General features: G+C 39.0%; 1 protein-coding gene across 2 annotated transcripts in view; it reads left to right on the top strand.

Moving 5' to 3' along the window:
* Positions 1 to 14,243, top strand: part of NARS2 (asparaginyl-tRNA synthetase 2, mitochondrial) — a 188,739-nt gene that overhangs the window by 37,791 nt on the left and 136,705 nt on the right. For both annotated transcript variants that reach the window (XM_053560069.1, XM_053560068.1), the window contains exon 6: positions 13,412 to 13,506. In XM_053560069.1, coding sequence (XP_053416044.1) covers positions 13,412 to 13,506 — 95 coding nt within the window. The remainder of the gene's footprint in view (positions 1 to 13,411; positions 13,507 to 14,243) is intronic.

Below are 14,243 nucleotides of genomic sequence, written 5' to 3'. Positions count from 1 at the left end.
GTTTTGGTAGCTTGTGTCTTCATTGTGTTATGCTCAAGGAAGTTAATAATTTCCTGTTTCATTTCTTCCTGCACCCAACTGTCATTCAACAGAAGGTTGTTTAATTTTCATGCCTTTGTGTGGGGTTGAACGTTTTTGTTGGAGTTGAGTTCCACCTTTAATGCCTTGTGGTCTGAGAAGATACAAGGTAAAATTTTAGTTCTTTTGATTCTGTTGAGGTTTGTTTTGTGTCCTAGGATATGATCAGTTTTGGAGAATGTTCCATGGGGCGATGAGAAGAATGTATATTCTTTGTCTTTGGGATGGAGTGTTCTATATGCGTCTATCAAGCACAGTTGTTCTAGGGTCTCATTTAAGTTCCTTATATCTTTGTTTAATTTCTGTTTAGAGGATCTGTCCACTCTGTAAGAGGAGTGTTAAAGTCCTCTGTTATTATGGTGTTATAGGATATCGTATTGCTCAGATGGAGTAAGGTCTGTTTCAAGAATCTGGGAGCGTTTAAATTGGGTGCATAAATATTTAGAATTGAAATGTCTTCTTGTTATATTGTTCCCTTGACTAATATGAAGTGTCCATGTTTGTCTTTTTTGACTTTAGTTGCTTTAAATCCACTTGTATCTGAAAATAAGATTGCAACCCCTCTTTTCTTCTGAATTCTGTTTGCCTGAAAAATTGTCTTCCAAACCTTAACTGTGAGTTTTAGTTTGTCTTTGGAGGCTAGGTGTGTTTTCTTTAAACAGCATATGGATGGCTTGTGTCTTTTAATACAATCAGCCACTCTGTGCCTCGTCAGTGGGGAATTCAAGCCTTTAACATTTATTGAGATAATTGATAAGTGTGGAAATATTCTATTCATCTTATTTTATGAAAGTCCATTGCTTAGTTTTATCTTTTGCATCATTATGGAAGCTAGGTCTGTCCTTTAATTTCTAGGTGCTTACTTTGCTGGTGGTCCATTGTGATGGTCATTGTGTAGAATAGGTTGAAGTATTTCCTGTAGAGCTGGTCTTGTTGTGGCAAATTTCCTCAATGTTTGCATATCACTAAAAGATTTGATTTGTCCATCAATTTTAAAGCTTAGCTTAGCAGGATATAGAATTCTGGGCTGGGAATTGTTTAGTTTAAGTAGATTAAAGGTAGATGACCTGTCTTCTGGCTTGAAGAAGTTTTATTAGCGAAGTCTGCAGTCACCCTGATGGATTTGCCCCTGTAGGTCAATTGGTGCTTACTCCTGGAAGCTTGCAAAATCTTTTCTTTTGTCTTGACTTTAGACAGGTTCATCGCAATGTGTCTTGGAGAAGCTCTGTTAGAGTTGAGGGGATTTGGGGTCCAATATCCCTCTGAAGTGAGTGTGTCAGAATCTTTGGTGATATTTGGGAACTTTTTTGTTTATAATATTGTCTAGTATGGCTTCCACTCCTCTGGGGCATTCTTCTTCCCCTTCTTGGATATCCTTCATAAACTCCCATAATTCTGTCAGTGAACGTTCTGCTTTCTCTCTCTCTCTCTCTTTTTTTTGCTTCTTTAACTATCTGAGTTATCTCAAGAGCTTTGTCCTCTATCTCTGAGATTCTTTCTTCTGCATGGTCTAATCTGTTATTGATACTTTCTATTGTATCTTTAAGCTCCCTGATTAACTTCTTCAATTCCTTCAGTTCTACTCTATCCTTTCTGTATTCTTCATATCATTCATCTCTTATTTGATTCTGTTTTTGGATTTCCTTTTGGTTATTTTCCACTTTCTCAGCAATTTCCTTCATTGTTTTCATCATCTGTATTTTAAATCCCCCTTCTGTCATTTCTAACATTTCTTTATAGTTGGAATCCTCTCCAGTAGCTACCTCATGGTCCCTTGTGGGGATTGCTCTGGACTGGTTTTCATGCTGCCAAGCTTTTTCTGCTGATTCTTCCTCATGAGTGTTTTCTTTTATCTGTTTCCTTGCTCTGATTTTCCTCTTGCTCTGTAAGTTACTGTGCTTCTGACCTAAGGTTTTGATGAGTCTTTTTGGTACAGGACTAAAAGGATGAGAAAATTGAAGAGCAAGAAGGGGGGAAAGATTTTTAAAAAAAGACAAAAGAGAAAGGAGAGAGGGTGAGTAAAAGGGAAGATTGACAAAAGGAAGAGAGGCAAATAAAGCGGGAGGTATGAGTAATAAAGGTATATAGTAAGGTACTTTGACCCACACCTTAAAAACCCCCAACCTCTGGGGGTTCTGGGTTGGGTGGTTCCCTTGAGGTCAGCAGCTCATTGCCAGCCTGAACAGACATGGTATCCAACCTCCACCAAATAGAGATGAAAGATAAAAATACTATAAATCAAACCAAAACAAACAAACAGAAAACCTTATAGGATAAAATTGGGGGAAAAACCAAATAACAGGGGCAACAACACTAACAAAAATGAAGTTCTTATTATTAAAGAAGGCAACAATGGAATATTATATTTAAACTAGAAAAATGAGAGGGAAAAAAGGAAAAATCTAGGGGGAAAATGTTGAAATAAAAAAAAAAAAAAAGCAGGGGGCGGCGCCTGTGGCTCAAGGAGTAGGGCGCCGGTCCCATATGCCAGAGGTGACGGGTTCAAACCTAGCCATGACCAAAAAACCACAAAAAAAAAAAAAAAAAAAGAAGAAGCAGAGTATCTATCTTGCTGAATATTTTCTGGGCCATAGGTGATCTGGGGTATGAGATGCTAATCACAATGCTGATATAGCTGTATAAGATGGAGACTGGAGGCATCTGCTGACTTCTTTGCCCTCAAACCCTGCAGGGTTGAGAGCCTGAGTCTCTCCTCAGCCCGCTTAAAAGACACTTTAAACTGTTAACCTTGGCTAAGCAGAAGCTTTGCCATGAAGGCACTTGTCCCTGGGATCTCTTCTGAAGTGACTGCCCACTTATCCAGTGCACCAAAACCAGCCTCACTTTATGCCCCTGAGGGCCAAGGCTGCAAGGCAGCCCTCCTACTACCAAACACTGAAAGCTCCATTCTTCCCCAGTGTCTCAGTTCCAGCGTTTGGCATTGCTAACGGTCACTACATCATTCACCCAAGATCTCTCAGCCCGAGCCTCACTCTGCTACCCTGAGGGTGGAGCCTGCAGGGCAGTTCTCCCCAAGGTCTATGCGCCTGTGTGCAGCCCACAGCTAAAGAATGTTAGCTCCCTTCTGGGCTAGCCATTCGGTCCTAGACCCTGGACAATGCTTAAAGTCACCTGCACTCTCATCCAAGTTCTCCCAAGGTAATTGAACTGAGTGGCGAAGTCCATAAAAACAAAACAACCCACAGGGAAGGCCTTCCCTGTCTGCAGTCTTGCTGTTGTAGCTATAGCTGCGCAGCCTCATACCAAAAGCAACCACTTGCCACTTCTCCAGTGCTTTTGTCCTCCTCCTGGGGTCCAGAAGTCTCTGGCTGTCTCCTTGTATCCCCAAAGGGGTATTTCTGGGCAGAGCCCACAAGCCAGAGATGACTGGAGTCTTTTCTCCCCAATCTCACCACGCCTGGTTGCAAAGAAACTGTTACTTAGCTGCCATCTTGCTCCCCCCCCCCCATAGAATAACTTTTAATATATGTCATATCACAACTTAAAAAATTCCAGTGGTTTCTGTGTTCTTAGAATAAGTTCAAACTTCTCTTCATGATCTCTGAAGGTCCTATAATGGTCTGACTCGTACCTTCCTCTCCAGCATCATCTCTTAACATTCCCTCACACTTGATCCCCATAAGCTACGTTGACCTGCCTTCTACTTCTCTAATGTATGAAACTTCCTTCCCACTGCTGATTTACCCAATGGCTGTTCCTTGTGTTTGGAATACTCTTCCCAGTTCATAGTATAACATATACAGTCTTCTACTTCGTGTCTCTGCTTGTTACTGCTTAAGGGCTCCCTACCCAATACTCCCCTTGCTTATCCCAACTTGTAATTATCTTCTTTGTTCATTAGTTTACATGTTAATTTTCTTTTTTCCCATTGCAATGCATGTTCCTTATTCATTGCTCTGTCTCCCCAGTTTAGCATAGTGCTTAGGTCAGTGGTTCTCAACCTTCCTAATGCCGTGACCCTTCAATACAGTTCCTTATGTTGTGGTGACCCCCAACCATAAAATTATTTTCGTTGCTACTTCATAACTATAATTTTGCTACTGTTATGAATTGTAATGTAAATATCTGATACGCAGGATGTGTTTTCATTGCTACAAAGGGGTTGCGACCCACAGGTTGAGAACTGCTGGCTTAGGTGAATGAAAGGTATAAATATAGGTGATTATGCAAGTAAAGAGGAAGGTCATTTTTCCTGGCCTGGACACAGAGTGGGAGGATGTGAGGTGGCCATTACTGGTAAGAAGTCTTCATGGATAAGTGGTATTGGAGATGAATTTATTCTGCTGTGAACCTAAACTGCTGTAAGGTGAATGACGTAGGCATTGTGGTGTAAATGGATTGAGTAACCAAGACTGCTACTAAGGGACTGACTGGCAGGTGACATACACTGCATGAATACACTGGTCAAAGGGATGATTCAAATCTAGGTTGGGACAGAGCTGTCAGGCCATGAAAAGAGAAACATTAAATGCATGTAACTAAGTAAAAGAAGCCAGTCTGAAAAGGCTATATATGTATAACAATCTGGAAAGGCAGAACTCTGGAGAGACTGAAAAGATCACTGGTTGGCAGGGGTTAGGAAAGAGGAAGGACTGGAGCACATAGTTTTAGGGTAGTGAAACTATCCTGTATGGTATTATAATGGTGCACACATGTCGTTATACTTTTGTCAGAACCCATAGAATGTATACCACCACCAAGAGGAAACTTTAATGTGGGCTCTGAGTGGTAATGTTAATGTAGGTTCGTCAGTTGTACCATTCTGGTGGAGTAAATCAATAATGGGGGAGGCTGTGCCTGTGTAGGGGAACAGGGAGCATATGGGTGATCTTAGTTTCGTCCTTCAATTTTTGCTGTGAATCTAAAACTGCTTTAAAAAACAGAATCTGTTAATAAAAAAAAAGAAAAAGGAAAGAAAGAGCAGGCAACATAAGAGTCTCTGATCAATGTGCTGTGTCTTCCATTTGCTAAGAGAAATACACCACGTGACATCATGATTACAGTCCCTGCGGTTGAGTACTTGGTTGTTGCCTTCAAGCTCTTACTGTTCAGCAGGGTCAGTAGCAAGGAGGACAAGCTCAAAACTAGAGTTCACTAGGCACCTCTGTGTGTTTGTCACTGTGTCAGACTGCTATAGTCATCAGAGAGTAATGACCTCTCTTGGCTGATTGTGACCTGGAACCATACAGGAAAGGGATTTCTAAGAAACATAGCCCCAGCTTTAGATGGAAGTCATAACACCAAGCTGACAAAATGCAACCCCAGATAGCCCCTTTCTTGTCTTACTTTTTGCTCTTTATCCCAATCCCTACTCCCATCCCCTTTCCGGTCTCTAGGAAGTGTACATTTTTATATCCGTGTTATTTCCTTTATTATGTATGTGACCTCATGTGAGTGATATTATAGAGATACGTTTTTTTAACTTAAAATAATGATACTCTAGTATCCTGTTCTATTTCATACTTTTTCCCCTTTAACTCTTTGTTTTTAAAATCTATCTATATTGCTGTAGGTAAATTGATCTGTTGCTTTTGTTTGTGCCAAAGTATTCAAGGGTATATGTCTGCTACATTTTATTCATTCGTTCTTGTAATGAACTCTTAGATTGCTTCCAATTCTGTTATATCCAGAAAAAAAAATAGCAGTAATCTTATACATATTCCTTAATTGATCTGTGTGAACATTTCCCTCGAGCAGTGGTTCTCAACCTTCCTAATGCCACGACCATTTAGTACAGTTCCTGTGGGTCACGACCCACAGGTTGAGAACCGCTGCTCTAGAGTATTTATCCAGGAGTAGAATTTCAGAGTCATAAGGTATCTACATTTGTACTTTCACTAAGTTCTCCAGAGTAGTGGTATAGTACCAGTTTATGCTTCTAGCATTTCCTGAGGGGTTCCTGTTTCCCAGTAAATTAGTTTTAACAAAGTACTACAAACTGAGTGGCTTAAAACAATACTCATTTGTTAGCTCACAGTTCTATAGGTCAGAAGTCCAGAATGGCTTAGCTGAGTTCTCTTGCTCTTGTCTACTTAAAGGCTTACAAGTCCTAACAGGGTGTCACCTGGGTAGGTTCTCATCTGGAGGTAGAGGTTCTCTTCCGAACTCAGTGCTGTTATTAAGCAGAATTCATTTCTCTGTAGTTGTAGGAGCGACTTTCCCATTATTTTCTTGGTGGCTGTTAGCCAGATTGCTTTTAGCTCCTAGGATCTTTACATATGTCCCTCTCCATCTTTAAGCAGCCATGTCATGCTGACTCCTTGTCCTTCAAATCTCCTTGTTCCTGTTCTGCAACCTACTGTAGAAAACATTCTACTTTTGATGGGCCCATGTGATTAGGTCAGGTAATCTCTAAATCTTGAAGTCATCTGATTGGAACTTTAATTAAATTTGTAAAATCTCTTCCATAAGTACCTGGATTAGTGTCTGATTCAATAGCCTGGGGCTAGGAATTGTGGGAACATATCTTAGAATTCTGTCTGCCATATCCTGAATCTTCACCTACAATTAATATTATACACCTTTCTAATTTTTGTCAATCTGGTTTATGTAAAGCTTTTTTCTTTCTTTTCTTTTCTTTTTTCTTTTTCTTTCTTTCTTTTTTTTTTTTTTTTTGAGACAGTCTTACTGGGTGAGTGCCCTGGCATCACAGCTCACAGCAACCTCAAATTCCTGGGCTTAAGCTATCCTTACCTCAGCCTCCTTAGTAGCTAGGACAATCGGCACCTACTACAATGCCTGGCTAGTTTTCCAATTGTTTTTAGTAGACACCTGGTCTCATTCCAGCATAGGTCAATCTCAAACTTCTGAATTCAAGCAATCCACCTGCCTTGGCCTTCCAGAGTGCTAGGATGATTACAGGTGTTGAGCCACCCAAGCCTCTATAAAGTATTCTTAAAATGCCTTCTTTCAATTTGCATTTCTCTAATTCCTACTGAGTTTTAAGTATTTTCTTCATATGCATTTTAGCCATTTGAGTTTTTCTTTCTACTTTCCCATTTAGGGAGCAGATTATTCTTTTTTTGTTGTTGTTGCAGTTTTTGGCCAGGGCTGGGTTTGAACCCATCACCTCCGGTATATGGAGCCAGTACCCTACTCCTTTGAGCCATAGATGCCGCCCAGGAGCAGATTATTCTTTGTGCCTGTGCCTTGTTTTCTTAGCAGAAGGTTCTTATATATTAATAATGTGTTGATTTTAGATGTTGTAAATATTTTATACTTAGTCATGTATTAACTTTTCCTGTATCTTTAATGAATGGAAAATCTTAATGTATTCATCAATTTTTCAGTTTATTATTTCCAATTTGGGGCTCTTGTTAAATCCTTCCCCACTGGCATGATCACAAAGTTGGGTGCCTAAATCACATATTTTATACTTTCTTCATTATTAACAGAAGTATATAAGATTGCAAATTTATGATTGCAACCCTGGCTGGGTGCAGTGGCTCATGCCTGTTATCCTAGTACTCTGGGAGTCCAAGGTTAGAGGATCACTTGAGGCCAGGAGTTTGAGACCAGCCTGAGCAAAAGCAAGACACTGTCTCTACTAAAAATAGAAAAATCTAGCTGGGCATGTTGATTCATGCCTGTAGTCCCAACTACTTGGGAGGCTGAGGCAGAAGGATCACTAGAGCCCAGGAGTCTGAGGTTGCAGTGAGCTGTGATGACACCACTGTTTTTTTAGCCCAGTGCAACAGAGTGAGACACTGTCTCAAACAAGCAAACAAAAAAAGATTGCAATCCTAAATCTTAAATTTGCAATTCTAGGTGAACAGCTTTTGAACCTGTAAGATTTAATAAAGAATTGAGGTGAAAGTTGTGTATCATAAAATTAATCACTTTACAAGGTACACTTCGATGGCATTTAGTACATTCACTGTATTTTATAACTGTCACCTTAACTCTGTTAAGTTCTAAAACATTTTCATAACCCCAAAGAAAACCCTATGCCCATTAAGTAATAGTTATTCCTCATTTCTCCCCACCCCACGACCATGACTCTAACGTGTTTGTCTTTGGATTTACCTATTCTGGATATTTCATGTAAATCTTATAATACAGGGTCTGACAATTAAGTTCGTGAACTCATTCTAGAGATAGTGCTACATCCCTCATTGCTGAGTGTCACTATAATCACATTCAAAGTACTTCCCTTGGAAAGCTATGCACTGATGCCAGTGCCTGGTTCACCCATCAAAGCAATTTTGGAACTTGAAGTAGCCATCAAAGCTGTTGTTATTACCCTAGCCTAGCTAGGGTAATAAATTATGTCATCAAAATGTTTTCCTTTCAATATTTCCTTTATCTTTGGGTAGAGAAAAGAGTTACGCTGGGTGCGGTGACTCACACCTATAATCCTAACACTCTGGGAGGCTGAGGCAGGTGGATTGCCTGAGCTTATGAGTTCGAGTCCAGCCTGAGCCAGAGTGAGACCTCATCTCTAAAACTGTTGTGGCAGGCACCTATAGTCCCAGCTACTTGGGTCGCTAAGGCAAGAGAATCACTTAAGCCCAAAAGTTTGAGGTTGCCGTGAGCCGTGACTCCACGGCACTCTACCAAGGGTGACTGTGTCTCAAAAATAAGACTTTGTCTCAAAGTAAGACTCTGTCTCAAGAAAAAGGAAAAGAAAAAATTCATTGGGGGTTAGAGCAGATGGATAAGGAGATTGTCTCAATACAGTTACTTGTTTACTGGCTAAAAACGCCCTCATAGACAATGTCATGTGAGCTGGTACATTGTTACGATGGAAGAGCCATGAGTTGTTGATAAAAAGTCCAGGTCATTTTTGTCTAACTTTTTGACACAGCCATGTCAGCACTTCCAAATATTAAATTTGGTTAACTGTCCAGTTGGTACAAATTCATAATGAACAATCCCTCTGATATCAAAAAAGGTTAGCAACATTGTTTTGACTCTTGATTTGTACTGGTGGGACTTCTTTGGTCAGAAAGAATTAGCTGACTTCCATTGTGCACTTTGATGCTTTGTTTCAGCATTGTATTGGTGTACCTATTTTATCACCAGTGATAACACAGCCCAAAACTTCATCTCACTTCTCTAAAAGGTGTTGGTAAACTTTGACTCTCCTTTACTTTTTTTTTATCAGTGAGCTCCTTTAGGAGCATTTTTCCACACACATTTCTTATGCCAAAATTTTCAGTTAAGATTTTACTGTTTCTCTGTCAATGTTTACTTGGTCTGCTATGCTTCTCATAGTCAACTAATGATTTTGATGCACCAGTTTTTGCAATATTGTTAATAGTTCTTCTCATTATTGGGTGCCTGACCTCTTTTCATCAGTGACTCTTTCTCTCCCCTCAGAAAAACATTTAATCCATTCATACACTGCCATTTTCTATATGGCATTATCCCCATAAACTTAGACTAACATGTCCCCGATTTCACTTCCACCCTTCAAGTTTAATAAGAAATTTAGTGTTTGATCATGGCTATATTTTAAGCTCTGACATTCTCATGAAAGCACACAAAAACACACCACAGTAATGAATGCCAATCAACAAGACACCACCACCCATCAATAGGAACATGAGTGTAGTAATATACAAAGGTTCTGAAACCTTCCTGAGTTGTTTGTACAGTGCTCCCAACGTAAGCACAGAGTGGCAAGTTCTCGAACTTAATTGTCAGACCTTTGTATGCGGCCTTTTATGTCTGTCTGCTTTCACTTAGCATGATATTTTGAAGGTTCATCTCTGTTTTACCATATAAAGTATATACATAATATTTAATTTAAACTACATATTGGTATACATTCCTTATGACTGAATATTCCATTGTGAATACATGTGTATACATGTGTCATAATTTGTTAATCTATTTTTCCATTGCTGTACCTTTAGATTATTTCCAATTTTGGCCATTGTGAATAGTGTTGAAGTATTTATTTACATACCTTACTTTAATTTTTTTTTTTTTTTTTTTTTTTTTTTTGCTATATGCCTGGGAGTAGAATTACTAGGTCATATAGTACCCTATTTTAACTTTAATTAAGTTTCCCCCCTCCCCCCCAGTTTTTGGCTGGGGCTGGGTTTGAACCTGCCACCTCCAGCAATTCTCTTGCCTCAGCCTCCCGAGTAGCTGGGACCATAGGCGCCCACCACAACACCTAGCTATTTTTTGTTGCAGTTTGGCCTGGGCCAGGTTCGAACCCACCACCTTTGGTATATGGGGCTGACACCCTACCCACTGAGCCACAAACACTACCCCGGTTTTGCTCATTTTCAAAAACATTTTCTGTGGTGGGACAGACTTATGGAGCTACTTACCCCATCATTTTTTGCTGACATCATGCTCAGTAATTACTTTTTAAAACAAATATTTTACAATGGCCATTTAATTTTCTGAAATAAAATTTATAAGTAATATAACTTAATACCCACAGAAGACTTTATAAGTTAGTGTAATACCTTAATTGTGTAATAACATGAAGGAGAAATGAAATAATTTATAAAAAGTTTCAGTATGTGAATACCCCGTATGACATTAGAAGGCATAATGAAGTAGTAGTTATGTTTGTACCCATTAAATAAGTTGGATTTAGGACATATAAGAAGATCAGAAGCCATTTTGTACAAATGTTTAGTGAAAAACTAAAATCTGAGTCATAGATTTTAGACCAGACCTTTTTTTTTTATATTTACAAGGAATGAAAGAAATCACTTTAAGTAAAGTTGAGGTAAAACACTAATAGAAATGATAGACTAAAGAAGTGAAGGAAAGGAAAAAATATGGTAGTCTTACGTGGAAAACAATTCTTCAGTAAAAGGTTGGTGAAGAAATATTAGAGAATATGTATTTTTTTTTTTTTTTTTCTGTAGAGACAAGAGTCTCACTTTACTGCCCTTGGTAGAGTGCCGGGGCGTCACACGGCTCACAGCAACCTCCAGCTCCTGGGCTTACATGATTCTCTTGCCTCAGCCTCCCAAGCAGCTGGGACTACAGGCACCCGCCACAATGCCCGGCTATTTTTTTGTTGCAGTTTGGCCGGGGCTGGGCTTGAACCCACCACCCTTGGCATATGGGGCCAGCGCCCTACTCACTGAGCCACAGGCGCCGCCCTAGAGAATATGTATTTTATTTTAAAGTCCTAACACCACATCAAGTACTTAGTCTTGAGTACTTAAGTCTTTAGAAACAATAGTTTTTCACTGATAAAAAGATACAAAGATGGACTTTAAAAAAAATAAAAAGCATTCATAAAACTTCTAAGACCGGTATCAAAGTAACTTTGAAAAAAAATAGGCAAATATTACAAAACTGTTGGCAATTAATAATAGTAATTTTCACAGTACATTTTTAATTTACACACATCTACCTCTATGTTCAATATTTTTAGAGTAACCAATGAAATTACATAAGTTATGTTTATGTCATGTGTTTCTGGAATTCAGTATTTGGTTCTAAGTTTGTTAAAGGAGTCTTACATCTTCTATTACATATTTAAAATTGGCTCTGTTGCTTTTATAGTAACTACACCATTATACTAACATAGTTTCAAATAGCCCAGGCACAGTGGGATTCTGAAACAAGAGGATTGCTTAAGCTCAAGAGTTCAAGATTAGCCTGAGCAAGAGCAAAACCCATTCTCTACCAAAAGTAGGAAAAATTAGCTATGCATGGTGGTATGTGCCTGTACTGTTAGCTACTCAGGAGGCTGAAGCAGGAAGATCACTTGACCCCAGGAGTTCAAGGTTACTGTGAGCTATGATGATGTCACTGTACCCTATCCCAGGTGACAGGGTGAGCCAACAGACAACATTCAGAAGGGGAAAAGTATTTGCATATTGTGAATCAGACAAAGGCTTGATAACTAACTAGAATCTACAGAGAACTCAAATTAACACAAAAAGAGCTAACAATCTCATATATCACTGGACAAGAGACATGAATAGAATGTTCTCTAAGAAAGACAAATGAATGGCTAACCAACATATTAAAAAATAAAAATGCTCATCATCCCTAATCATCAGAGAAATGCAAATCAAAACCACCCTAAAATACCACCTAAACCCGGTAAGATTAGCCCACATCACAAAGTCCCAAAGCTGCAGATGCTGGCATGGATATGGAGAGAGGGGAACACTTATATACTGTTGGTGGGACTGCAAACTCATACAGCCTGTTGGGAAGGAAGTATGGAGAATCCTCAAAGAACTGAAATTAGACCTCCCATTTGACCCCGCAGTCCCACTACTAGGCATCTACCCAGAAGAAGAAAAAAATCATTTTATCATATGGACATTTGTACTCGATGTTTAAGCTGTTTATCGCAGCTTAATTTACGGTCACCAAGACATGGAAGCAACCTCAATGCCCATCAACTCAGGAATGGATTAAGAAATTGTGGTGCATGTACACCATAGAATACTATTCAACCATAATAAAGGTGATGACTTCATATCTTTTGTAATATCCTGGATGAAGTTGAAACACATTCTTTTTAGTAAAGTATCACAAGAATGAAAAAGCAATTATCCAGTGCACCCAATACTAATATGAAGCCAGTAGACAATCTAATACATGCCACATAGGAGAAAAACTCATTTCAATTCAAGTTGTCGGGAGGGTTAATGAGGTGGGGGAGGGTTGGCGTGCTCTCACTAAATAGGCATGGGGTGAGAGTGTTTGGCATACCCTTTGTGTGTGGGAAGTAACTACAAAAGGGACTCCACCTAACAAAATAAAATATTGTGACCTGGCTGTTTCTACCCTCACATTAACCTGAAATAAATTTACTAAAAGAAAAAAAAAAAGTTGAGCACAAAGGCCAAGGCAGGTGAATCACCTGAGCTCAGGAGTTCAAGACCAGCCTGAGCAAAAGCAAGACCCATCTCTACTAAAAATAGAAAAACTAGCCAGGAGTCATGGTAGGTGCCTATAGTCCCAGCTGCTTAGGGGGCTGAGCAAGAGAAGCACTTGAGCCCAAGAGACTGAGGTTGCTTTGAGCTATGATGATGCCATAGCACTCTTCCGATGGTGACAGACTCTGTCTCAAAAAAAAAAAAAAAAAAATCACTTTTTAATGAGAAGTGTATTTTGAGACGATGTTCTTTGTGCTTTCATTGTTATATCCTTTGACAATACAGAGTAACCTCCCTTGCTGTGAGCACTTTCCAAGAAAGATTTTTTCTCTGGTAGATGTGTACTGAGAGCTGCCTTTATTTTCATGAGAATGACCTGTCTTCACCTAGGCTTAATTGCATTATAATTTTTACTTGTGGCACATATATGAATGTGAAAAGCAAAGCAAAACATGTAATAGCTTTTTGTGGCTTATGTTTTTTATTTGTAGCCTTCAAGCAAAATAAAGGTACCTGGGGAGAATTTCTTCAATGTTCCTGCCTTCTTAACTGTCTCAGGACAACTTCATCTAGAAGTGATGTCAGGGTACAGAATTTTCTTTTCTCTTTTGCTTTTTCTTTTTGCATTTACAGATTGTGGTATAGGCGAAAATCAATTGTGCTTCCCTTCCATTGCTCAGGCCTGAAACTTGAAATGTCATTATCATTAGTTCACCAAAAGTATAATACATTTACATTGACAGTTCGAGAATATCCAAGTTTCTTACTTAAAAAAGTCACAATAGTCTAGACTTCTGTCTTTAGTAAAAATGTATCTCTAAAAATATAAAGTCATGATTTTTTTTTTACTATTCTTTCTTGCTTGAATTTCAAATATGCTATCAGAATTTATTTGTGATCAGTAATATTTAAACAAGTAAAGCCAGTTCATAATACATCCCTAAACCTAGTTATTAGCCCATTTGATTTAGGAAAGACAACATATAGAAAAATTATATATATAGCTGGTCACAGTGACTCACACCTGTAGTCCTAGCATGCTGGGAGGTTGAGGCAGGTGGATTGCTTGAGCTCAGGAGTTCTAGAGCAGCCTGAACAAGAGCAAGACCCCGTCACTATTAAAAATAGAAAAACAAGCCTGGCATTGTGTCAGCTACTATATACATTCTGTAGTACCAGCTACTCCAGAGGCTGAAGGAAGAGAATTTCTTGAGCCCTGGAGTTTGAGGTTGCTGTGAGCTATGACTTGATGGTGCTCTACTCAGGGTGACAGAGTGAGACTCTGTCTCAAAAAAAAAAAAAAAAAGAAAAAGAAAAAAAGAA

This window comes from Nycticebus coucang, chromosome 14 (genome assembly GCF_027406575.1).
Source record: "Nycticebus coucang isolate mNycCou1 chromosome 14, mNycCou1.pri, whole genome shotgun sequence".
Lineage (NCBI taxonomy): Eukaryota > Metazoa > Chordata > Mammalia > Primates > Lorisidae > Nycticebus > Nycticebus coucang.
This window is presented reverse-complemented; position numbering and strand designations above follow the sequence as displayed.